We start from the raw sequence: 24839 nt of genomic DNA on the forward strand, positions 1-24839 counted from the left end.
GCGGGAGAAACTGCTGGAAATATGCGCTGACACACTGTGAGTGCAATGCTCAAACTCCACACATTTGCTATTATAAAGGCGCTTCAATCATGAAATAAGTGCATTTCTCGTGTCGGCAAATCTTCACTTGCAGCCTTCAAACCTGATCCTGTTGTCTGAAACAGATTTTTGCCGCTTACTTGGACCATATATAGGCTACTGCCTCAAATAATCCTCCACAATAGACCAACCCTTTGCATGCCTATTAGCCCGTAACAAAAGAAAAAAACAACACGTTTTTGCATGTGCTCAGATGGCAACGATGAAATAAATGTTTCCTACAGAGCAGCGGTGGGTTCTTTCACGAACAGTCGAAACAATCGGAGATCCATGAATAAATCAGAGGAGGGGGCAGGCATTTATTCCTACATTTATTCTGTAATTTCTATAAAAGTAAAGAGCAGCTTTCACTATGAAACCTGCGCATAAGCCTACCGAAATATGTGTAATATGACATACAGTATTAAATGTGTGTCTTTTTACGAAGCCATTTATTTGATCAACTGATTTAAAAAATTGGATGTAACTTTAATGCTACATCGAGCTGTAGAATTTTTGCAAACATTTTTTTAATAACTTGAACAGGGTTGTCTCTCAGTGCAGCTTGCTGTATGATATTTACTCACAGTCTACATCCTGCACAGGGCATCATACAAACCTCTTCCTCTCCTCGTCTTCAGATTTATGCACGGGAGTGTACAATTAAAGTACCTGACCGCTAGGTGGTAGTAAAGTGCCATAACAAAATCCCTACAGTACATGGAAGATGCTCTAGTGGCCCTGCACTGGACTCCTTATATTTTGTGATTGGGTAGTGTTTCGGATGTGTGTTAGATATGCTGTTTTGGGTGTATATATATATATATATATATATATGAAAATTATCTGGTTATTCATGTTCCAGAGCAGAAATGCAGAATTATTTCCTGCCTGCCAACCTGAAAACCTCAGGTGTTTACATGCCAGAATTAGGACAGGTTGTGTTAGGACAGGTTGTGTACATGTGGAGCTGATACACAAAAAAATATCAATGAATCAAAATGGATTCAATGAGGGATTCAATGAGTTTGCATTACATTTATTCAGAATCAAAGTAAAATATAAGTAGAGTAAAAAACATACACCCATAGCTCACAGACAGCTGATATACAACATATTAAATTTGATACAGCATTATTATTTTTATGTTAAAATTCCTATATTCAAGTATTATAAAACATATTTAAGATCTATCCTTACATTGAAATGCCCCTTGCCCATAAAAGAACATATCCTTCAACAGATACATGTATAGTACCACACCACCACTGCAACTCATCAGAGCCCAGGAAATAAAGTATGGAATCATCGTTTAATGCATAGAATGAGGTGAATAAAAACAAAAGAAGACTACCTTGTGAAAACTAATGTTAAATTAAAAAATTAAATCTCCTTTAAGAACTTGTATCTCCAGTTTCAAGACACAAAAATACAGTTTTAGTGCACTTCTTTTCCCCCCCTTCAGCTGAGGGTTTTATTCACTTACAGACAGCATCACTGGCTCTGACAGCACCATTTGCATCTGTTTAAAATACCTGCACCTCATCCACACACTGATGGGATGTACTGATAAACAGGCAGTAGGCAAAGCACACAGAGGTGATTCTGTATGTACCACTCAACTCTCCTGTGTTGAATGTGCGATGCCATGTGTATACATTTGTATGACTAAATAAGGGTGTTACGTGTACGTGTGATTTCAAATTTCATGATACAGAGTCATTCATAAAGATTTACAGTCTAATTACGTGGAAAGTTGAAAGTACAAAATACCACAATATTGTCTCTTCTCCCCAGTATTGATTATGATAACACTGGTTTCTTAAGAATCTCCCTTACTTTCCTGAAGCTTAACATTATTTTATACACATGTACAGGTAGACAGCCGAGATTGGATTATTGTTTAGATGCCAGCACATATCCTGGTATCATATTATCTCATCTTGTGGTGGAGGAACTGAAAAAGTCATAAAGCTCAAGCCCAGTTCACCCTAAAGTCCACATGAAGATAAAGGGGACAAGATAAGAGCTGAGCTAAGACTGTTTACAAGCCACTTTGTTTTCATTTGCTTATCATATTTTCCAGTTTGGGGTTGACAAAGGAGAAGCCAGCAAACGCTGCCTGGTCCATGGAGTCAATGAGGTTTTTGTCACCGTGGGAGAGGCGTGGCTTCTCACTCAGGAACTCTCGATCAAAGTTGCTGCAGTCACTGGGGGATTTCTGTGGAGGGGGACACAGTTAGGTGTGCAATGCAAATGTATCTACACAATATTTAGGTGTGTATGGATCATAGCAAAATTATGAAGTCATACCACTTTAGGCTTGAAAGGAGGTTCCACGTCTCTCTTCTCCAGTGCTGTCCAGTTGATGGTTTTGAAGAACGGATGAATACGGATGTCTCCAACCACACCCAGTCTGCGAGTAGGATCTCTCTCAAACAACTAAAATAATCACAGAGGAAAACTCATTTCATTATAGAAACACAAAACTATACTATACACCACTACGTATAGTATACTATGTAAGTGTGCCTAACAACTCCAATTATCTACCAGTTCTAGCAGGTTCTTGGACTCCTTGGTGATCCAACGAGGGTAGTGCGGGACGTCAGACCTGATGGATTCAAACAGTTCGTCCTCATCATCACCTTGGAAAGGTGACTGACCAATCAGCATCTCGTATACTAGCACACCAAAAGACCACCAGTCCACTGAGAATGTGTACTTCTGTCCTACAAGGATCTGAAATAGAAGAGTGTGAATGTGTGTTCACATGTGTGTTATATTTTCAATAAAATTGCAAGTTTTAATGAAGAAGCAGGATATAATATCTGAAATTACAGATCCTGGAACTAACCTCTGGTGCAATATAGTCCGGGGTCCCGCAAAATGTGGATGCTCTGACCTCACCAAACACATTCTCTTTACACATCCCAAAGTCTGCTATCTTTATGTGTCCATCTTTGTCAAGCATCACATTGTCCAGCTTCAGATCTCTGTTGATTGACACAGAATTATTAACTAATTAACTATGTGTATCTACTCTGTTAAACACAGAGTGCGGGTGGTTGTGTCTCACCTGTAGATAATTCCTTTTGAGTGGAGGAACTGCAGGCCCACTACTATCTCAGCAGCATAGAACCTAAATGTTGATAAAACAAGCATCAGACACTGCGACACTGAGGACAAAATGGTTACAAAGGCCCCTTAGGGGTAATTGCTACATCGCTCATAGCTCTACATTATATCCTGGTGTACTTACGTGGCTCTATTGACATCGAAGCGGCCTTTGTCTTGGATGTGAAACATCAAGTCGCCTCCATTCAGGTACTCCATCACAAAGAAGAGGTGCTCCTGTGCAAACAACACATTACTGTCAGCGCTCACTGTCAGACACAAATGAGTGTGTGTGGATTCAGATAAGACAGGCTGAAAGATGAGTCTCTATTCAGTTACTGCAGCCAGGGCTAGTTCCCTGTCAGACATGATTTGTACTTAAGAAATGTTCAGTATGTTTATGCTTACTTTGGACTGGAATGTAGAATAGAGATGGGTAAGGAAAGGGTTCTCCCAGGCAAGAGACAGAACTCTCTTCTCCACCATGGTGCACTCCACATCATCATCCATGAGGACTACATCTTTCTTCAGAATCTTCACAGCAAAGTATTGACCCTGACCCTTCAGCTCCGCAAGCATCACCTGGGGTGTCACAACCACTTAAGAGTCAGGACTTCATCAGCATGATGACACAAATTCATGGTGTACAATCAGAGAACAACAAAAAACCAAAAGGAGCCGTGTTAGTGTGGAAACTGTTACATTGAGCCTGGGTATAAGTATGCTTCTCAAATAATAGTATATTTTCATTGAATGCTGCCTGGCAATCTATAGTGACAGATGAACAACTGAGCCATTTCCTAATCTGACACCTGCTCCAGCTGCAATGCGAGGGAGCTCATTTTAGAGACAGTGGGAGTTGTATTGATCAGGGTAAGGTATTAGGCCTAGCCAATCAAAAATGTGGTAAAGCTGCTGTGTAAACAAAATGTGAATCAGTGATCATAAGTGATATGCTTTGATGTCAGACAGCAATGAGACATGTGAAAATGTGTTTTTTACAGCAATTTGGAAAGATACATTTGTTGGGTATGATCGTATAACAAGTCCTCCTGTCATGGTTAAAAATGGGATACACACCTTGCCAAAGCTGCCTTTTCCCAGCACCTTGTGGAATATGAGGTGGTTGATGGTAAGGTGTACCCGGGAAGTTGTAGTTGCAACAGGAGCAGGGGTAGGGCTTGAGCCTTTCCCAGTCTCATCTGCTTTAAACACATTTGCAAACTTAGAGCAAATGAATATGCAAAACCTGATATGCAAAGATTCATGCAAACTTATAAAACAAAGGACACACTTTAAAGATCATAAACAATGTTGATCTGTGAGTATATCATCATTCAGTGATACAATGAACACATCTTACCACCAGGGTCTGCTGTGGCACTTTTGATATCTTGGTAGATTCCAATGTCTAATCCACCAGAATTATCAGACTTCTTCACAGATTTCTAAGGAGAAAAAAACAGGTTTGCTGAAACATTTTTGACATCCTTAATTAATGATTATACACAGAGTCCACTAAAATAAACAGAGTGTGTTACTGTGCAAACCTGGGAAACTTGAGACAAAGCCTCTGCCAGTAGTTTCTGGTTAATTCCACATAGATTGGCCACTTTTGTTTGACAGTAACTGTGTACGTTCATCCCACAGTCTGCCCAGCGGTGTGAAAAAAGAATTGGTCATGTGGAGACAGGGAGAAAAATGTGTGAGGCATGGCAGCAGTGAGTACAAAGGCAGATAATGCTGGATATATGTCAAAGAACAATTTAGAATCACCTTCACATTTCAGGCCCTGCCTGTAAAGACCCCAGAGCAGACTGCCGCAGTGGTCACAGAAGGTAGGGCTCTTGTAGTTGTAGTACTTGAAGCGATGTGGCATGTCAATCTTAAAGCGCTCCTTCTGGAACTACAAGCACATAGAAATTCACTAAACCTGCAGAAAGTTGGTGTCGGACTGTTTGTTTACCCACTTTATTAAAGGTTAAAATGAAATTCCACGGTTATTAATGAATCTAATTGTTGTTGTTATGTTGTGTCTTGTAAACCTAGTCCTAGTTGATTTAAATCAGTGTTTATTTATGCAGAATAATCACAGCTTTGACTTAATAAATAAAACACCTAGATGGTTTTTGTAACAGATTAAATTAATGATTAATGGGCTGCTTTATGACAGACAATGCAGTGCAGACAATCCAGCAGTCTTCTGAACCATAGCTGGAGCAAATAAAAAAGTAATAAAAGCAAAGACAGTAAAACAAAATGCCCTTCATTATCAGAGTCAAGTTGAGGTGAGGTTCTGCATTCACACTGGAAAACATTAACTATGCTCACCACAGTGTCACGACTGTTGGCTGCTGTTCCAGTGCATCTGCCAATGATTATTTCAATGCACTTCTTGTGGATTGCCGCATTGCATTCTGGGTGAAACAAATAAAATTTTGTGTTAAGATGCGAAAATGAGGCTAAATTAAGATTTAAAGTGTGGATACTCACGTCTGCATTTATACCCTTGCTTGTTGAGCCCCCTACATGTAAAAAAGGAACATTGAAATAAAACACTTATTGACAAATTTATGTGACTTTCATGTTCATTCTTTCATGGATTCTGATTGTATTTTAGTATTATTTTTGTAACATGGGCATATTTTTCAGTACAAATGTGTCTCCTTTATGCAGCTGCTACCACAATGATCTCTGCAATTGTTTCATGTGTGTAGGCTCAGGTAAGAGTCAGTGGTTTTGCGGTTGTTTTTAGCACAACACAAGGTCTTTTTCACATGTTAAACTATGCCTCAGCTTTAAACTTTGGAGGTATAAACACAAAGATAACACACACATATCCCAAAGAAAACATTATATTTCCTCCTGCCTGTCTCTATAGTGTCAGATAGTATTGTAGTTGTAGGCAGGGGAGGAGCTTGGCTCACAGATTAGTGCTGCTGACACAGTTGGAACACAACATTACAGCCTTGAGGGATTTCCCTCGACAGTGACTCATTCTCACAATAGCTCTCCTGCAGTTGATACTACCTCTGTTAACCCCTCTGAACTGCTCCAATTAGAAAATTTGAAAAATTTGGCTGGACTTTTTTCTTTATACTGATGATTTTGCCTCACTCATACCGATCATACAGTATGCTGGAGTAAAAAGTCTGGAAGCTTTGCAAGAGGCATCTTAATAAAAACACAATGTGTCCTGACAATGCTGCAGACAGCTGCCTCTTGATCGTGCTAGACAATGTAAAATTAGAAAACCTTCCTGGAAATTAAAAAAGAAAGTGATGCTAGATGTCCACAAAGATTTTTGTGACACAACAGTGAAAGCCGTCATGTCCAACAGACAGCTTGGAGTCTCACCAGAGGAAGTCTCTGCAGACAGAGCAGAAGGTGGGCTGGCCAAAGAAGGTGGCGGTGAACTCATGGTTCTTAATGACGTGAAGCTTGGGCTGCTTGAAAGCTCCTCTCCTCCTGTTGAGGGTCATAGCTCCATCTTCAGGTACAACCTTCACTGATGGATTAATCGCAGCTGAGGGAAAAATTTAATTTACAAATTAGATGATTGTATTTCCATTCAAATCAGTGTTTCTATTCAGTGTTTTTTGTTAAGTCTCACTCCACAGCGATGCAAAGAGGTGGTAGATTTGTTAATTATTCATTTAACTATTTCTTTTTTACAATCTATTTGAGGTGTTTTATTGATGTTCTATCAATGTTGTCAGGCATCAGCTGTAACATTCAAAGGGTTATTTAGTCAGAGGCAGAACTGCTAAATGGAGGCTAAACACTGAAAAACACCCTCCTGGATAAGCTGCTTCGAATCAAAAGGGTGGGGGTCAAAAGTCATTCAGAGAAGATGGCAAGGAAGGCGAGAGAGCGGTAAACAAAGAAGACAGAAACTCTGAAAGAGATAGAGAGGGTAGGTGGGTGGATGGGCGGGAGGGGTGAGATACAAGGATTATTCAAAAAGAGGAGTAGCCTTAAAGAGACATGCGACAGACTGTGCTAAGTGGGAAGATTGATGAGCTGAGGGAGATAAACTAATTTCCGATCTCCCATTCTACTGACAGATGTTTATGTTTGGACAGTGCTTCAGTAAGCTGAGCCAAGAAAGTGTGAGGGGGAGAGAGAAACAGACAGCATTGAGGGCTGTTCACACATGCCTAAAAATAATCTGGGCTGCTTTTCAGGAAACCTGTGGAGTGTGTAGGAGGGAGATGATGGAGTATACACCTCTGTCATAATAGTGGGTGCACACGCACGACCCTCTGTAACCCGGAACAGTGTTCCCTGACTGGACTACTCCCACACAGAAACTCCCATTACCCAAAACTAGTCTGGAAATCTCACCCCTCTCGCTCCCCTCTGTGTCCGACAACTACTGTAGGCTGGCTTCCTGTCTGGGCTACTGAGCTGGTAACTGAATACAGATGACATGAATCTAAATGTCTTGGTGAAAAATGAACATGCATTCTCCATGTTTTCTTAATTAATTAACATTTGTGATTATATGAATTTATACAGCTTGTCATTTCTGTATAAATCCACATATATGTATTTATTCTGGCACATCCAGCTCTGTCAGTCCCTAAGACTATATTCCAGGAATTGTTGTATTGCCTACATGGCCACACCTGCAGCTCAATGTGAGATATAAAACCAGCACACAGGTTAACCCTTTACAGTTTACTGCAGGGCACATGTTAAACTGTGGTTGAAAGCATTAGTACCAGTAGAGGGCGACATACATCAACACTGAAGGAGGGTAAAGTTTCACGTGAGGGGTACAGATTGGAAGAGGGGGAGGGAGGAGGTTGTTCCCATACACTCTGGGCAGAGGGGTGACTTCTGACACACAAGCTATCACTCCCTGGTGGTCTAGTGGTTAGGATTCGGCGCTCTCACCGCCGCGGCCCGGGTTCGATTCCCGGTCAGGGAATAGTGCTTTTAAACACTTTTCTGAAATAGTCTACCTATTAATGTACCTGCACTAAGCCATAACAGAAAGTCAGACAAAATCTGTAATTTATGTGGCCAGAAAAAAGTTAATGTCACATACTGTTGAACCAATCACTACATGGCATTATCAGGAAACTTTTTATTTAGGTGTACCTGCATCAACATCCTCCAGGAAAAACTGCACCGCCATCTGAACCTTTCCTGATGGATGCAGGTCCACCCAGAACTCAGCACGTCCGTTGGTTTTGGACTTCTTACAGCGCTCTGCAAGCACAGACACACCAACTGTGGCCTTAGCCAGTGGCTCCTCAGTGCTCTGCATGAGGACTATTTCTAGGACACGTCCCTCATAGATGTGAGCATCAAAAGTGGACTTCCAAGGGGGATACAAGGTGGGTTTCCTCTGAATCAAGGTCTTTCCACGTTCTGTGGAGAAAGAAGATTGGGATTGTCACTGGAAAGCATATCTTTACTCTGCTCTTCAATATACATGCAGGAATAGATAAAGCATAAAGCTGGTGTTGAGGGATAGTCAGTTTGTTTATGGAGTCAACAGATGGTCATTGTTAAGGATGTCTGTACCCCTTACTTCATGCACTGTCATCTAAATAAAGTGCACACGTGTATCTCTGTACATACCTGTGTTGACAGACTCCTTCATCCTAATGGCACAGATGGGAGGTTCATTTAGAGGAGTCAGAGCGCCCACGTCCCAAGTATTGAGGGTGATACGCAAGAAGGGTGCCATGGTGACCGCTCACCTAAGCCTCCTAGAAAAACAATACAGACATTCAGTTGGAACATTTCTCACTCACTTTCTCTCACACACATTCTTGTAACTGCATTGCTCAAGTTCTGTGCATAAAACAAGAAGGAAGAGGATCAGCGGCTAACAGCATAGCTTAGATGGTAACTACAGAGGAAGTAGAGGTTTTCAGCATAATGCATAAGTTTGGAAACTACCTGCTAGTAAGAAGGGAAGATGGAACAGATTGCTAATCTCAAAATATTACAGAAAAACATTTACACAGGCAATAGAAAGTAAATGACACAGAGGAAATCACATACATGATGAAAAATAAAGTTGTATTTGTCAGATTACATCACTCGATCAATGCAAATCATCCTTTTTTAGTAGTGTATTTCCTGTCATTGTACTGTTTGTTGCTGTAACCACTTTATCAAGTGTGACACTCCCAGGCCTCAGATCCACTTTAGGTTTTGCAGTGTGCTGGGACCTGGGAGTGGTCTATCAGTAAAATTGGCTGACACCTGTTCACCTGATGGTTGCACTATATATATGTGTGTGTGCCTGGGCTGTCAGAGGCCTCTCCTAGCTTTTCCTCAGGATTTTGGGCTTTATACATTTTGGTTTGGTTTTGATTTGTTTTACACACCAACACTCAACACTACACACACACACTACTGTTTTACTGATCTACTATAGATTTACTATAGATTTTTTATGCTTTTCTTTGTTTATAAATAAATAAAATAAATAAAAATAAAATATCTTAATTAGAAACAGTCTTGTGTGGTCTCCGGTTTTGTTCATTCTATAAGCCAGGTGGTGACAAGACACTCAACTCAGGGAAAATACACTCTACTACATTTCAAAAGTAAAAAAAAAAAATGAAAGGCACAGCCTTGCCTCACTGAAGAGTTGCTTAACTGACAGCTGCTTGTGCATCTACACTTCCTCTAAAATGGTTCTTAAATGACTCTCTAGAGTCATGCTTTATGTGACGAGCTGAATTGGTGTTAAGTTAGGTTTAATGCATTTAGACAGAATATTAATCATAATCAATACAGTGCTTTTAGTGTAAAAGCACTGAGATAATAATTATGATCACATTTCCAAGAGTTTAAATCGAGGCAACTGGACTCAAGGATTGTTTTTTGAAGACGTTTCGCCACTCCCCCAAGTGGCTTCTTCAGTTCTGCTCAGCAGAAAAAAACAATCCTTGAGTCCAGCTGCCTCGATTTAAACTCTTGGAAATGACCTGGATGAATGAGAGCATCCACAGATATAATATGATCACATGTTCCTAGACAGAGAGGAAAGGTGGTTTGAAAAAGGAGTCAAGGAAGCCATCTATGTTAAGCTGGAAAAACCTTCCCTTAACAGAGGTGGTGGCCTCAGACATCATCTTTCTACCACATACAATGCAGTGATTTCATCCATTCCCAGGAAGTTTGCACATGCTCACAGCAAGAACAAAGGGCTGTCAACCAGTCCCCCTCCGGCAGTTTCATATTCGTTAGCCAGTCGTTAGACACACCTGGCCCAGGCAGCCAGATCATCACAGGTAAGCATGGAAACCCAGACCCATCCACTGAGGTCTGCAACCGTATATAAAACATGTTTCCCCACCAAACAGTTAGAACTGATGAAGCTGCTTGGATGAGCAGCGAAACATCTTCAGTCCAGACGCCTTGCTTCAATCTTCTCTGCGTATTATGACCTGGATGACTGAGAATCTTCTTCAACATGATCACATTAACCTAAAACTAATTCCCACAACAGCAACAAAATGCCAGAGAATTCCACAGAAATTCTCCTTTTTGTGTATTTTACATTCCTCCATTAGAACACATACAGCTTTGTCATGCATTAGAGGTCCTGAGTGACAGACCCTGTGTGTAGTGTGAGATGCACACTGATCAGTCCACAAAAGGTACACTCAGTGCCATTTTTAGTTCTGGCTGGATGCAGATCATATTTCAGTTTGTTGGCTGAATCCACTCTATAACTGCTGAATTTCACATTTTATACCATTTTAGACAGTACTTGCATTCAAGCAGTTTTATACACTTTGAGAACTATTAGAAAAGTTGGCAATTTCAAATATACTTGATACAATGAAAATCTATGTGGCTTACTTTGACCAATCAGAATTGAGCATAAAAAGTACCAGAGTTCCACTCTATCATTAGTAAAAGAGGTTACTGTACAGAAACCTGAGCATGGTCTAAGGCCTCCATTGTAAAAATGGAGGGCACTGGTTTGAGATCCCAAACAGTCTGAGTGAGGAAGCCGTGACGTCTCAGTAATTGTCACCAAGGTGCTATTTGATTAAGACAAACAAGTGCTTCAACAATCACAGGTTACTCAGTAGCCAGGAGTACTGTACCAAAGATTTAAATGTTAGGATTCATATCCAGAAGAGAGATGCTGGTCTAAAGTCTCCTAAACAAGTGATTCACAGTGAGAACAAATACAGGGTTACCAACACACAGCCATATCAATAAATAGCAGAATACTTCACGTTGTACTCACAGCAGCAGGCAAAAACTATATATTTTCTTTTATGTACACACACACACAGGCATTACACAGAAAAAGGAGCCCTGCTTCCCCAGAGAGAGTGGAAAAAATGAGCACATGCAATCAGGGAAGGGTGGGAAGAGGAAAGGAGCTAGAGAGGGAAAGAAAAAAAGATACACAACATGCTGGAAGGCAGGCGAGTGGACCTTGTCACAATGAAACCGAGTTCCAACGAGACAGTGTTTATTTTTGTGTGTTTATGTGTCTAGATACTCTCAAGTCTTTAGTTTTTTGACTACAGACTAAATGGACTGCAAGGAGCCAGTAAATGTAACACTGGGCCACCTACCTGTGGTGTATGTGTTAACTTTGTACAACACACACAAAATTATACAACCAGCACATAACTAGGACATGCTATTAAATCTGCGGAATGAGGAAGTATTATGCACTTTGTGTTTGTCGCTTCAAACTCAACGTGGTTAAATACTAAAATATTAAAGTAAGTTGTGTGATGTACAATCACACATTACAGCTAATGGAACCAGGAGATTATAAGTAAGAAATGTACAGCAAATTTCTTCCATTACGATGTATGCACAGAACAATAACAGTCAGAGGTGCGTGTCTGAAAAAGATTATCATCAAAGTCAAAGATTTGGTATGCAATACAATAGATGATTTTCAGAAGCAGTGATCCAGCAGGTCTAGCAGGCTGAGGAGGACCTTATGTGTGTCAACCTTTCATCAGCTGGAATGAAAGGTGATAGATAATCACAGGTTAGCTACAGGTGAACATGACTCACAGTGCTATATTTGAGCTTTAAATGGCATCGTCTTTTTCAAATCAAATTCTGCTACCTGGTCATAGCAGTTGAAATCCTGTGGCTGTTACTACAAGAGAGGATTGTTTAAACAAAAAGAAACATACATTATCTGTGTTTACATCTAGTGTAGAGCTTGTAGCCTTCTTTAACTTATACACAGTTCTTCAATGTGAGGACAATCCAGCAGGACAGTGATCTTACAGAGATACATAAGAAGCCTGATTAGATAGTTGCATGAGCAAGCAGTGGAATTTCCTTGTGTCTAAACAGTCCAGCAATTACTGTATGTTTTCCTCACAAGAAAGGAATGTTGTGGCACATACACTCTCAAAACAGATGTGTTAAAAATAACATATCATGTGTTAAAAATTAACACATCAGCGTGTCTAGTTAAGGACAACACATTTTGTGTTGCTTTTAACATAATCAGTGTGTAAGCACATCTAACACACATTGTGAGTTAAATATGTCAACACAAAGATGTGTTAAAAATAACACAAAGATGTGCTATTTATACAAAATTCGTTTTACTTTCTAATACAGAATTTATATGCTCAAAACCCACTAGAACACTCAAATTTGCATTGAATTCAAGTGACCTTTATTCAAAATAATTCTGTCACTGCAAAAAAACATGAAATATAATTTCATGGCAAACATTAACATACATCAACATTAAACAATGGGATGACCTGTAAATGATCACTGCAGGGACATCAGGTTACACCATCATAAACTGCATGACCACATAACAGGCAGTACCATTAACTATCCTCTCCCAAATTTTGCAAGTAAGTAACTGGCTCAGGTGTGTCACAGGTAAAGCAGTTAACAGTAATGCAAATTTAGACAATCAATTTGTATCTGGGATTAATATATAGTGCATTTCCACTGAAAGATGACAGCAAGTCTAGGGGTCTGATGTCTGCTATATCGTTTACATTTATCATTTCATACTCATCAGTCCGCTCCACCACATATGAAAATAGATGGACATCAAAATATTTAACAGTTAAAATTTTGAGAAAAATTAGCACCTCTTCCTTTTCACAATTGGGAACCATATGTAAAATCTCTCCAAACAGACGCTCCTCTCTTGCATCACAGTTTAAAGCAAGAACACAACCCATTTTATATGTCTGACCATGCCAACAGATAGAGTGAGCCACATGAATTTTGTTGCAAGTGCCAATATCATACCCATGTTGTTTCAGATTTTCAATTAACAGATTACTTTTTTCCAAAGATCCAACCATCACTGGAAAGCCGCTTGGTACAGTCATTTTTTTCATCAGTGGATCACTAAATTTCCAATTATACATACTTTGAACTTGATTCTTGTAAGCCAAAGTCTTAGAAATATTTATGAAATTACACACAACATGAGCATGCCTTTTCAGGGGACCATGCTTACTCTCAAATCTCATACACCATAACTTTAAAAGTGGGCCAAACTTTATCATCATGCGCCAATAGTGAGTCATAAAATGATGTTTTGGAGTGAGTGGTCTGTCTGCATGCCCATTTTGATAGATGTGAGGTTCTCAGGAGATGGTCTGATCCTTTTGGTAGCTGTTATCCAATCCTTGGCGGACTCTTCTTCCCCTTCTGAAATTGCTTGTAATGTTATAGCTACTCCAGAAGCCTCACTGGACTTTCCGCGTTTGCGATAGCGTCTCTGATCTTCATGAAGGTTTCTCCGCAGTTCCTCAGTTTCAACTCAATGAATCCACAGTGGGACACTGGATCATAAAAGTGCTCCTGGAACACATTTAAGCAAAGGAAATAGTTTTTATAAACGGCATTTTCACCATTTTTATGTGAGTATCATGCTATTGCTTTTATTATGAGCTCATTTCAGACAATGTTTTCTGTACCTATTATATCAATTGACTAATTTATTGATGTTGAACACTACTAAATTTGTTTGTTCAACTTAATTTCTCCACGGCAATTAATAAAGTTAATCTTAATCTTAAAAATGTGCAAAAACATACATTCACAAACATTAATATCTCAAAGTGCATTTCATTTTAACTCACTTGATTTTCAGTGCAACTGAAATATCAAATATCAAGGAAGAAAAAATAAGATGAGGAAAACACAATAAAATTAATACTAATAGCTCTATAATAATAATCTCTATTACCTCAAAAACTGAGATACCTAACCTTAACTTATCTTTAACAATAGATTTATAACAAGTCGTACAGTAAGCTTAACTAAATATTGCTATGCAAAATTGTAATCAACTGAATGACATTTGTTCACACTTACAAATCCTTCATTCGCCTCTTGTATCTTGATCTTTAATGATGGGAAGATTGTTGTTATGCTTTTAGCCAACATCAGTTTGTCAGCATTGGAGGGGTAACTGAAAGCAAAATAGAAGATTTTGAGCCCAGAAAAAAATTTAAAATGCAATAGTGTAATAAAGATTACATCAAATTTTAGTATTATGTTATGAGATAAGATAAGATAATCCTTTATTATGTTTCATTTTGGAGCACATGTACTATAAAAAATGATGGTCTAGATGAATGATCAATCAACTCACAATCCCCGTCGCTCAACCAGATCGCTGACACCTGTTCTCACAAGGAGTTTTCTGGATGCCAGAGAGAGCGTTCCAGATTTTTCATATTCGGCAAGTACACTTGGGGCTTTGTTATTAATTAGCACCACCAGATTGGCTGCATCAAATCTGTGCACGCCATCATTTTCTCCTTGGCATTTCTGTGAAAGCAGATTACAACACACATATTGCATTATACACACCCTCTTCCATATATAATAAAACAACATCTGTAACCAATAGATATTGTAAATACCTCCAGTGGACCACTCTGACAAGCTTCACTAGCACTAGGTTCAGTCTTTAAAAGAAATAAATGTCAATGCTAATTGTGAAGATTGTGTGACTGTAAACACTCATTATCATAATGACACGTACCTCCCATTGACCGCCTGCACCTTCAGTGTGTGGTTGAGCCTTAAAGAGAAGATGATGTTATTAACTGACCTAGAGGGGCCGAGTTTATAAAGAATGTGCACAGGTTCAGGTTGGTTTTGTGCCATTTTTGGAAATAGAGTAACAAAGTGTACCTGATTTTGATTTGCCTCCACACATTCAACTTGGGTCCCTTGTGTTGATAGAAAGATGTGATATCTATCCAAATCCTTCAGTTCCTCCTCATTCATGTCAACATCAATGTATTCCATGAAATCAGTATTATACTTTAACAACCTGTCAAGCACACAGCCAGTTTGCTGGGCTAGGCTTTGATCAATGAGATCCTTGGCACTGTTAACATGGAAAATGTTTTTAGCAACTTCTGTCTTATCTTTAAAAGTGGTTACAAGGACTTTGCTGGGTTGCAGGTTATCCTGTGTGTTCTGGAAGAGGAAGACATAGTTACAATAAGATAATCTGAACTATCAACACAGCATACAGACATAAAAAGAATGATGATGCAACTGGGACACTTTTTTCTATAAAATAAATGTCAGAAACACAAATAAGTATATCAAATTACTTATTTACACAATATTATTACTTGATTTCTTATTGTCACTATATAAATCAATTTTCAGAAGTGTCTAAAATGTCTAAATGTTTTGTCACTGAAATATTTGTGTGGCAAAAGAGCGCTGTTTACTGTGAGCGTCTGAGAGTAATAACTCTCCTGTTCACCCGGAACGTCTTCGACGTAACTTCCGGGTTAGCGTAACAAAACACAGTAACGCTAATAAGCCAAATAAACGTTTCCAGTAAGAAATAAGAGTGTATAATAGGGGTATACAAAACAACGCACATTCCGACTAAGATAACGGTCCGCTATGCCCCATTATTGCATTCAGAGCCGCTTTTCAGACGTGTCGACGATCCAGCTAGTCAGGGGAGCTACTCCTCGTCTTCAGAAGACATCTTTGATACACTATGTCAGAGCACAAAGGCTCTACAATTGGATATTTGAGCCCCTTGTGATATCGCTCGATAGTTTTGATTGGACACTGACCTGCCCATAGAACAGCCCATTTACAACGCACAAGCCTGAAGTGTCCTCTTTTCGAGGAAAAAAACAGAACGCCTCTAGCCATTACCATTCCTGAGATATGAGCGACTTTGTAAGACATACGCTCTCATGTCTTATACGACATGGTCGACTCCCCCCTCCCCCACACACCACCGCTCTCCCCAACACCGCGGCGGAGAGAGCTCGCGCTAACAGAAGGGAGATAACCAGACCCAATTCAAAAACGAAGCGCCGTTAAAAACACACACCACCACCAGTCCCAATTTAATGTTAGCTATCCCCACCGCGGTGTCGGGATTAATCGTTAATATCCACCGGGTTTCATGCCGTGTTCAAACGAGCGACTATATAAAGTTCAAGTCGAATTTATGTTGTGTAATTTCGTTAATATGGTATAACACCACAACAGAAGTCTGTCTTGTGCTAGCTAGCTTGAAAGCAGTCCTGCTGAACAAAACGTAAACTGTATCATGAATTCCCTTAAAATGCGATTTAGTTGGTGGATTATTTACATTCCAAATTTACCCTGACACATTACAGTTGGATGATATATTAAGTTAATATATTAATGAATACTTACCGATTGGTAGTGGTGCAGACCAAGCGAGGCACCCTCCATCTTCTCTGTGGCGCATAGGCCAAATGATTAAAAAAGGACGCCCCCTTCCCGCCTAAACCTGCTACTGCACGGGTTTACCTGGGCTGAAGCACAGGGGTCTTCTAGATTAACTGTAACTAAAGGTCAAATCAATTTAAAATCCGTCATGTAAAATAACACAGACTGTGTTAAACTGCCCATTATAGTAAGTGTGTTAATAATTTTAGGCTTCTTAACACTTTTTGTGTTGAAATCAACACAAAAAGTGTTAAACATGTGACAACACATTTTTTGTGTTATTTTTTAACACATCCTTTCTGAGAGTGTAAGGAGTGACAGAAGTGTCAGCTGATGTGTTTGGATGGGTGACTTTTAGGCATTAATGACTACAAAGAGGATACGGTAACTTGTCCAATTGTCCAAACACGCTGCTGCCCTCTTTAATGTGAGGTCTACTACACTAACAGGGATAAAGATTTAGGTCTACTCTGGCATGTCACTACATAAGACTGTAAATAAAAAAAACACTGGTGACCCAATAATGTATACTTTCACCAGGGGGTCAGCAGTGTCTAAGGCTAAATCAGCTAGAAAGTTAGTAAGTTAACAATGAATTCTGCTGACTCAGCACTTATAATCAGTATAGTATAGTGTAGAGACAGTGGCAGTGAATGGGCGTTGTAAAAGTTAAAGCCTCTGTGACAGCAGAGTAATAAAAACATGCCTGATGGGATGAATCTATTAAGTACAGAAAACTAAAAGTGGAACAGGTAACAGGACAATCTGCTCTTAAACACCAGTTAAGCAAACACATTAAAACATTTTTACGCCACAGCTGTCAGGTAATATCATACTAGCTTCTGTCAGAATCAGGTTTGTCAGGTTTAGACATTGTCGAGTCATATGACAGTGCCCTGAGGTAGGTTTGACACATAAAAAAATTAAGGAAATCCCATTTATATGACAGAACAAACTTTCCTTCCAGTTTTCCTTCTACAGTTACTTTAAGAAGTTGTGAAAGATGGTGGTTGCAGCCCTGCATGAAAGACAGAAAGAAGAGGACTGTGCCAGACCCAAGAGAAACCTGGCTAGATGGAGCTCAGCCAGTCAGAGATGAGAGAAACACACACTTTTAGAATAAACCTGAACAACCATGCTCAGACAACCAGCCCTAACTGTAATAACCTGGGTCGTGTGTGTAAATGTCTACTGCATCATGAAAGTATACTTTATGATAATCCAAAGAAAAGACTGTCCATGGAAAAGTTTCTGTGATGTGTTTAATTTCCTATTTAAAATACACATTGCTTTAAACAGTTTTACTTTCTTCCTCTGGATCCAAAATGACAGAAAGATGTAAAGTAACAACATGGTGACGTTTTTCCTTTTTTTTTCTTTTATAATAAAACCCACTTAATTCTCACAAAACTTCCCTTAATCCTGGTGTTTCAGTGAGGCACAGTGGCATGTGTTATTATTACTGCATTAACACCGTCTTGAAAACACAAAAGTGTACTTAATCACACACACACACACACACACACACACTAATAACCTTGAACAAAGGAGCCTTTAATGAAATGCAGTGGAGGCTGGTTTGAAAGAATCAAAGCCTTTCTTTCTTCCACTGGCTAAGGTAATGTCCAACATACCCTTCTCACAGACGCAGCCACACACAGGTAACGTCAACAGCTTACTACAGGTGCTGACAAAGCCAACAAAGCACATAAAGATATGAAATGTGAAATTCCCTGTCTGTCCTTCAGTCACACACTAACACACACACAGGGATCAGATTAAACTGGAAAGAAAAGTAAGCAAGGTTTGAAGAGACGAGCTGATGTTTCTGCGTCAAGGTCAGACAAATCAAGAGTGCACATAATGGAGGCTAACTTCAGTGTAACCTTTTTTCTCTTTTCTCTCCTTTCTGTCACTCAATCTCACTGAGCTCTCTGGCAGAATGTCAAACCTGCCATACCGGATGGAATGAATCCTACTACTGTGTGTGTGTGTGCATTCAAAGTGGTGTCCATTTCTGTCCCACTCACAGTTCACAAAGGCTCAGTTAAGTCAGAGTAAAGGAGAGCCAAGAGGTACACCATGTTGTTGAGTGTGTGCGTTTGCTGAGAGAGTCAGTGATAATACAAGGAGGGCAAATTCAGCCATACAATCATCCCCCAAACCTGGATTAGCACAGTCATATCAGTGTTTGTGTGTCTTTATGCAAAACAGCAGGTGTTATTTTCATAAGAACCCAAAACACACTTTTCAGGTAAATAAACATAATTTCTTAACTGCATTGCTGTTATTGTTGTCTCTCACAAACATGTCACAACATTAGTTATTAAAGGTAGGGTAAGAGATTTTGAAAACTCAGTGAGAGTCAGCCAGATTTTGAAAGTAAACACAATCCCTTTTCTCTCGGAGCTCACTCCGAAGCCACGCCTCCCAACCAGTCTGTGACTTCGGCCATCGTGCACGTACCTCTCTGGTGCGCACAGAGCAGGAAGAGCAACCAACCAACTAAACGCGCAGGGGCGCCTCGTAGGATTGGCTGATGTTTTTAGTGTTTTAAAGCTTCCACAGATGATCATATTCTTCGTTTTAAAGCGAAACTGCCGAACTAATTGGTTGCTATCGGATTGTAAAGAGAGTGTAAACTAATTTAACAAAAAGTGCATCAGAATGAAATCTCCTACCCTACCTTTAATAGAAATGACAAAACCAATAAAAGCATAATTTGAATCAGAAACTATATATCTTTTTGGAGACTTTTCACACAAAGGATTCTCAGTGACTCGTTTGTTAAAGCATACCCACCTGTCTATACTGTCACCTAAATAAATGATTAGTTCTTAACGCATGTAAACACAGTCTAATATAAGTCTAAACACTGTCCAAATTATATGAGCCCTTATTGTGTCATTCTATCAAGCAATCAGTGCTGCATGGGCAGCTCCTCACTGAGCAGATGTCCCAACTGTGTCCTCCAAGCAGCTTGTGATGCCGCAAACCAATATTGACACACCAGCAACTGCAGGCAGATGCAGGCATATAGTGTTACCGGCGCTCACAAAGCTGTGCTGCTGCTAGCTAAACAACAACAGGACAGGGACAGAGTGCCTTGCCTCAAATGGAGAGTTGTGCTGTAGTGTGTGACACAAGACTTTTGCAATCAGCTGGTGAAATATTTCATAACAAAGGGACCATGATTAGTGTAGCTTCAGTCAGCTACTGTGGATTCAGAGAGCTGAGCTGTTCACAGCCACAAGAATGTAGACTAATCTTTTGACAGACACTTCCTTGAAGACAAATACTACTGTCACACACACTTCCCCCACCACCCCTCATCACATTTTCTGGGTTAAGTCAATAAATGAGAAACACAACTCATGTAAAACACAATGAGAATTGTGTATCTGTGGCAACAAAACAGTGCTACAAAGATTTGCACTACTAAATGTAAGTACAAGGGAGCGACCTGTGATACCTATTACTAAGGCTCGTGGACTTTAGTCTCAGCTGAACAGCATATACCGGCTCCAGTACAAGTTCGACCACAATGACCAGGAACTGTTGTTTACCATCTTGTCTCTGCAATGACTCTGGTGCCGGAGGCTTTCTGTGTTTCTTCACCAGAAACCAGCAGGTTAAAGGTGAGATTTACAGGATGTATCCAGCTCCTCACAAACTATACCCAGTGATGTTAATTAAATCACACAGGACACATTTTAATGAGTGAGAAGCGTGAAGCAAGAATATTTTTGGCTTAAAAGACAAAAACAAATAATAAGCTGGTTATGCAACACCGATACATTAATAAGAGATTATTAAGAAAGAACAATGTTGAGAAATGCAACATGACTGCAGTACAGGCTTCTTGTTAACAACATGAAACCACTGCGCTCTGTTTGCTTCTGTTTCAGAGAGCTAACTACATCACTGAAAATGAGATGGAGCCATAGGCTCCAACAAATTCAGTCTCCCCGGTGGTGCGTTCATGGCCTCTTCAATATCGGCGGTTTTGTCACATCAACTCTAAAACATGCTTTAAGTTACGTAACTAACTGCGATAGAGATTCCGCGACAGCAGCTCCTCTCTTCCCCAAAGTCCTCGCTTAACTACTACCGAGGTTTGCAGTCAAGCTATGGGACAAAACGCCACCCAAAGCCGGGTCAGAGCAGGCTCCCTACACTCTCCATCCTGCAAAGCAAGTGTTTCTGTCCCAACTGTCAAACATTGGCTTAAGTTTTTCCCCACACACGAGAACAAGTTTAGCAGCTTCTTTCTTTGAACAAGAAAACTGTGACTTACCTCCTTCGCCGGGCAGGAACGTGTCTTCTTTGTCTTTGGCTTTTTGTCGGATTTCGTTTTTGAGGCTACACCTTCCTGAGAGTCCGGACTCTAAACTCTTAAATGGTTTGAAGAAACTGTTGAAGTCGGTGCTGTAACTTCAGGCTCACTTTGTTTCTGTCTGCGAGGGCTGAGAGAGAGAGAGAGAGAGAGAGAGAGAGAGTGCAGCGGCTCTATGGCAGCAGCGCGCGGTGCAGAGGAGAGGAGGGAATGTGTGACGTCAAGCAGGTGAATTCCCGAAGACACACAACTAGCAGGGTGACTGCAGTGTGTACAGTAAACACTCCAAGTCACATCAACGTACTTATTTTCTTTGTGTACGTGTCACGCTCAGACACCGGCAGGACTGGATTGGCAACATTTGGAACGTGCAATCCGTATGGTTTCTACCTAAAGGAAGCAGCTGTGAAGCTACTGGATATTGCATGCTAACCGGCTATCATGTAATGATGTATCCTCTACTGCCTTTATAAGGCATGTTTATGTTTACTATATAAATCACCGATAGCGGACCTTTATGATAATCTGCTGAATAATCCTAGTCTAGGTTTTGCTGCAGGGACCAGGCCTCCAGTCTTTCAATGGTTGATCACCATGAGACTGGCTGGCATCATTTCCTATTTTGTATTACCAGGAATTCAGGTCTGTGCAGTCAGGCTGGTGGTGGTAGATGTTCTTTACACACAATGAACATGTTGTGTGAGCATCTTTAATTAAAGCTGCTACAGTATCTCAGGCCTCTTTAACAAAGGTTTGTTTTTTTTCCCCTACAAATAGCTCCTTCGGTGTGCCATGTTTTTAGAACAAGCAAACCAAGAAGTCAAGACAACAGCGTGTACGCTCACACAGCTGTACCTGTGTTACACACACATGCACTCAGTTTCACAAAGCACACAGTTTCCACACCTCCACCCTCCCACTCCTCCGCTTTACACAAAGCTGATCCACGTGGTGCTGAGTCATCAGCCCCTCCCACCAAAACTGCAGGACTATAAGAATGGGCTGGAGACTTTACAGAAAGTCTGCCTCAGCCCCCCCTTAAGTGCTATTTATAGCTCTGGAAAGGGTATAACAATGACAATGAAGGTTGAATACTGACAGAGATCATGGAGAAAAACCAAAATTACTCATCAGTGATGTAACCATGGAGCCCAAGATTACACCTGAACAACAAGATTCATCCATCCTATCTGAACACAAAGACATGCTAGCTGGAAGTTGAATTTGTCTCGTGACAAAAAAATATGCCTTTTGTTTCAATACTCTCACTTCCTGGAAATCCATCTATCATGGTAGATGACGTTATGCTGCACCAGCTGTTGTAAAAAGAAACCCTATAAAAACTATTTTAACAGTCATTCCTGCCAGCCCTACCCATTAATCAAACCAACCTTTGGCATTCCTAAGTGATACCAATCAATGGATTCGTGCCTGACTGACTCCTCTCCGACTTTTGTCACGTCACTCCTTCTAACAGGAACTGCATCAAATTGAGGAAGCAAGATTTTCTCCTCAGCATGAACACAGACAGAAAAAACCTTGCTATCGTCCCCTTCTGGATGAAGAAATATAGGTCAGAGGGGTGCACTGCTTTCTTTTCCAATGGTAATGAAGACTGCTAAGATTTGATCAGACAACATTACTAGCTGAATTCCACTTACTTCAACAGGGATAAAGTTGACCACTGTTGTGTTTTATATAACTTGAGTAATACAATGCAGCATATGTGGACCTGCCCCGGCTTCATAATTTCTGTGTGAAGTCAGCGGACCCAGACTGTTGCTGTTCTGATGGCCGTTTCTGCCATCCCAGCAGTGCCAGGGCAAACATCGCAGTGAGTAATGAGAAGCGCAGGCGAAGGGAGGGATGGAAAAACAATCCCTAAAAAAGGAAAAAATGGTCCTTTCATCAAGAGACATGCCACAGACTAAATCTGCCCGTCTCTGTCCTCGTTTCCATCTCCGTCTCTCTCTTTTTTTCCTATTTCTCTCCTCCTCTCTTCTGCGATGCAGTCACAGAGGTTCAACTGTTGCTTCATATGAATGCCCTTGAGGCTAACCAGACCTGTTTTTAGGCAGACTTAAATTTGGCACATGACAACATGAAGCTACATTTGAGCTCAGGTTATATTTTAAATGATTGTTGCATAAAGGCACATCTAGAAGTGTTTGTGTGTTGTGTCTGGTATCAAATGTGCTGCAGCCGCCAAAGCAGATAATGCTCACAGCTTGAATATCAGCAGGCCGCTGTGCATCCATCACAGTGTACTCAGCTGTTTATATTAGAGCTGCCATACATCAGACAAGAACACAAGTCAGATGGAGCACTTCCTCTTCAGATATAATAATAAATATTATAATAATAAACAGCCTGCAGTCATGTTGCATTTCTCCTTGTATTAGTGAAAAATCACTTTAAAAACACTTTAAATAGAGCTTCTAAACACATATTCCCTTCTCTTACTGAATCTTCACTTCCTTGTCAGATGTGGTCACACAGCATTGGGACAATGTTGCACAATAGCTAACCTGCCTACACTGGTGTCATTTATAAAAAGCCCTGTTTTCACTTTGCCTTCTGTTTTTCTAATTATGGTCATTTGCTTGCTTGAGTCAGGACTTTTTGGCATTGCAATACACACTCTTGTATTCAGTTTACCTTGTCGCCTCCTAGATGAATTGAAACTTTTGATTGAACAAGGACATTCTTCCTGTTAACTATTTTTTTTTCATACAGTTTACAGAAGCTACAGAAGGCAAATTAAACCAAATGGGGCATTTGTCTAATCACTTCCTGCTTCTTTTTTGGGGTTATTAAGGGAAACATTTCATGTGTTTTCTGTGTACATGAGTAAGAAGCTTCCACTTTAAGCCTGAGATGTGGAACAAGGTGTCTTTATGTGCTTAAAGTAAGTCCTCAGCTTCCACCACTTTCAGCGCTGTTCTCACTTCTCTCTTTTTCTTTTGTCACGTCAAGTTAAGTATTGGGTCATTGGTACTCCAGGGATCATGTATCTAGTGCAACCCCAATCTTCCCATTTTCTGTTCTGCCTACTTTCTGACAATCACACAACCTCCTAATCTTCACTAATTGTATCAAGCCCTCAGAAAGCACTCTCATCAGTTCGTTTTCTACCTTACTATCTGTAGGATAATATGAAGTGATTAAGGAGCAAACTAAATGCTTGCTTTGAACGATCAGAGGACCGATGTTGGCTGATCAATTCAATCCACATCCTGCTTCTTTTCTTTAACAAGCTCTTACACTGGTTAACTTGTGGTTCATTAATATTGCAGATGTCAAAAAGGAAATAGGCCAAAATGTTTTGTGCTGTTTCTTTGTCTTTAAATATTTATGCCAGTCATTTCCCAGTCACTGGGCTGCTGTCTGGCTTGTTGTTCTGGTTACATGGAAGTCTTTTGTATAACTATCTAACCTATGTGAGATAGCTTGTGTTTGCCTGATGAAAAACGAAGGGGTGATTGTGATCTTGGTGTAGCTGTATAGTACAGTGCATTCTGTGTTTGACAGTATCACATCTACAACAGCTAGCAGCAATGGTGTGTAATCCCTCTGGGCTACAAAGATGTGACCTAAAATTGTG

At 40.2% G+C, this 24839-nt stretch overlaps 2 protein-coding genes and 1 non-coding gene across 4 annotated transcripts; 1 reads left to right on the forward strand and 2 right to left on the reverse strand.

Moving 5' to 3' along the window:
* Positions 1–1096: 1096 nt before the first annotated feature.
* prkcdb (protein kinase C, delta b) lies at positions 1097–21388 on the reverse strand. 2 transcript variants are annotated; one of them, XM_028405126.1, is made up of 17 exons: positions 21197–21388; positions 8791–8921; positions 8305–8577; positions 6553–6721; positions 5689–5720; positions 5527–5612; positions 4972–5101; positions 4746–4846; positions 4559–4643; positions 4276–4397; positions 3604–3777; positions 3341–3432; positions 3158–3220; positions 2936–3074; positions 2632–2820; positions 2392–2520; positions 1097–2299 (listed from the first exon to the last, which is right to left on the reverse strand). In XM_028405126.1, exons 2-17 carry the CDS (start codon positions 8897–8899, stop codon positions 2141–2143), a joined length of 2052 nt encoding a protein of 683 aa, XP_028260927.1. In that variant the 5' UTR covers positions 8900–8921; positions 21197–21388; the 3' UTR covers positions 1097–2140. The 2 variants fall into 2 exon arrangements, with proteins under 2 accessions (XP_028260927.1, XP_028260926.1); XM_028405125.1 differs by having other exon boundaries at positions 4276–4400.
* Positions 8060–8131, forward strand: trnae-cuc (transfer RNA glutamic acid (anticodon CUC)). The gene has a single exon. It is a non-coding gene; the product is annotated as a tRNA-Glu (tRNA).
* LOC114435450 (uncharacterized) lies at positions 12831–17412 on the reverse strand. Its single transcript, XM_028405127.1, has 7 exons — positions 16864–17412; positions 15352–15642; positions 15200–15238; positions 15078–15122; positions 14804–14982; positions 14524–14620; positions 12831–14007 (listed from the first exon to the last, which is right to left on the reverse strand). The coding sequence occupies exons 1-7, from the start codon at positions 16900–16902 to the stop codon at positions 13879–13881; spliced, it is 819 nt and encodes a 272-aa protein (XP_028260928.1). The 5' UTR covers positions 16903–17412; the 3' UTR covers positions 12831–13878.
* Positions 21389–24839: the final 3451 nt, after the last annotated feature.

Source organism: Parambassis ranga, chromosome 5 (genome assembly GCF_900634625.1).
Source record: "Parambassis ranga chromosome 5, fParRan2.1, whole genome shotgun sequence".
NCBI lineage: Eukaryota > Metazoa > Chordata > Actinopteri > Ambassidae > Parambassis > Parambassis ranga.

Coding starts and splice junctions, on each gene's coding strand:
- LOC114435450 (XM_028405127.1), bottom strand. CDS start 16,902: ATGGAGGGTGCCTCGCTTGGTCTGCACCACTACCAATCG. Junction 15,239..15,351: donor TGGAGGCAAATCAAAATCAG/GTACACTTTGTT, acceptor CTTCTCTTTAAG/GCTCAACCACACACTGAAGG. Junction 14,983..15,077: donor GTCAGAGTGGTCCACTGGAG/GTATTTACAATA, acceptor CTGCTTTCACAG/AAATGCCAAGGAGAAAATGA.
- prkcdb (XM_028405125.1), bottom strand. CDS start 8,899: ATGGCACCCTTCTTGCGTATCACCCTCAATACTTGGGACGTGGGCGCT. Junction 8,578..8,790: donor GAAGGAGTCTGTCAACACAG/GTATGTACAGAG, acceptor CTTTCTCCACAG/AACGTGGAAAGACCTTGATT. Junction 2,521..2,631: donor CCAAGAACCTGCTAGAACTG/GTAGATAATTGG, acceptor TGATTATTTTAG/TTGTTTGAGAGAGATCCTAC.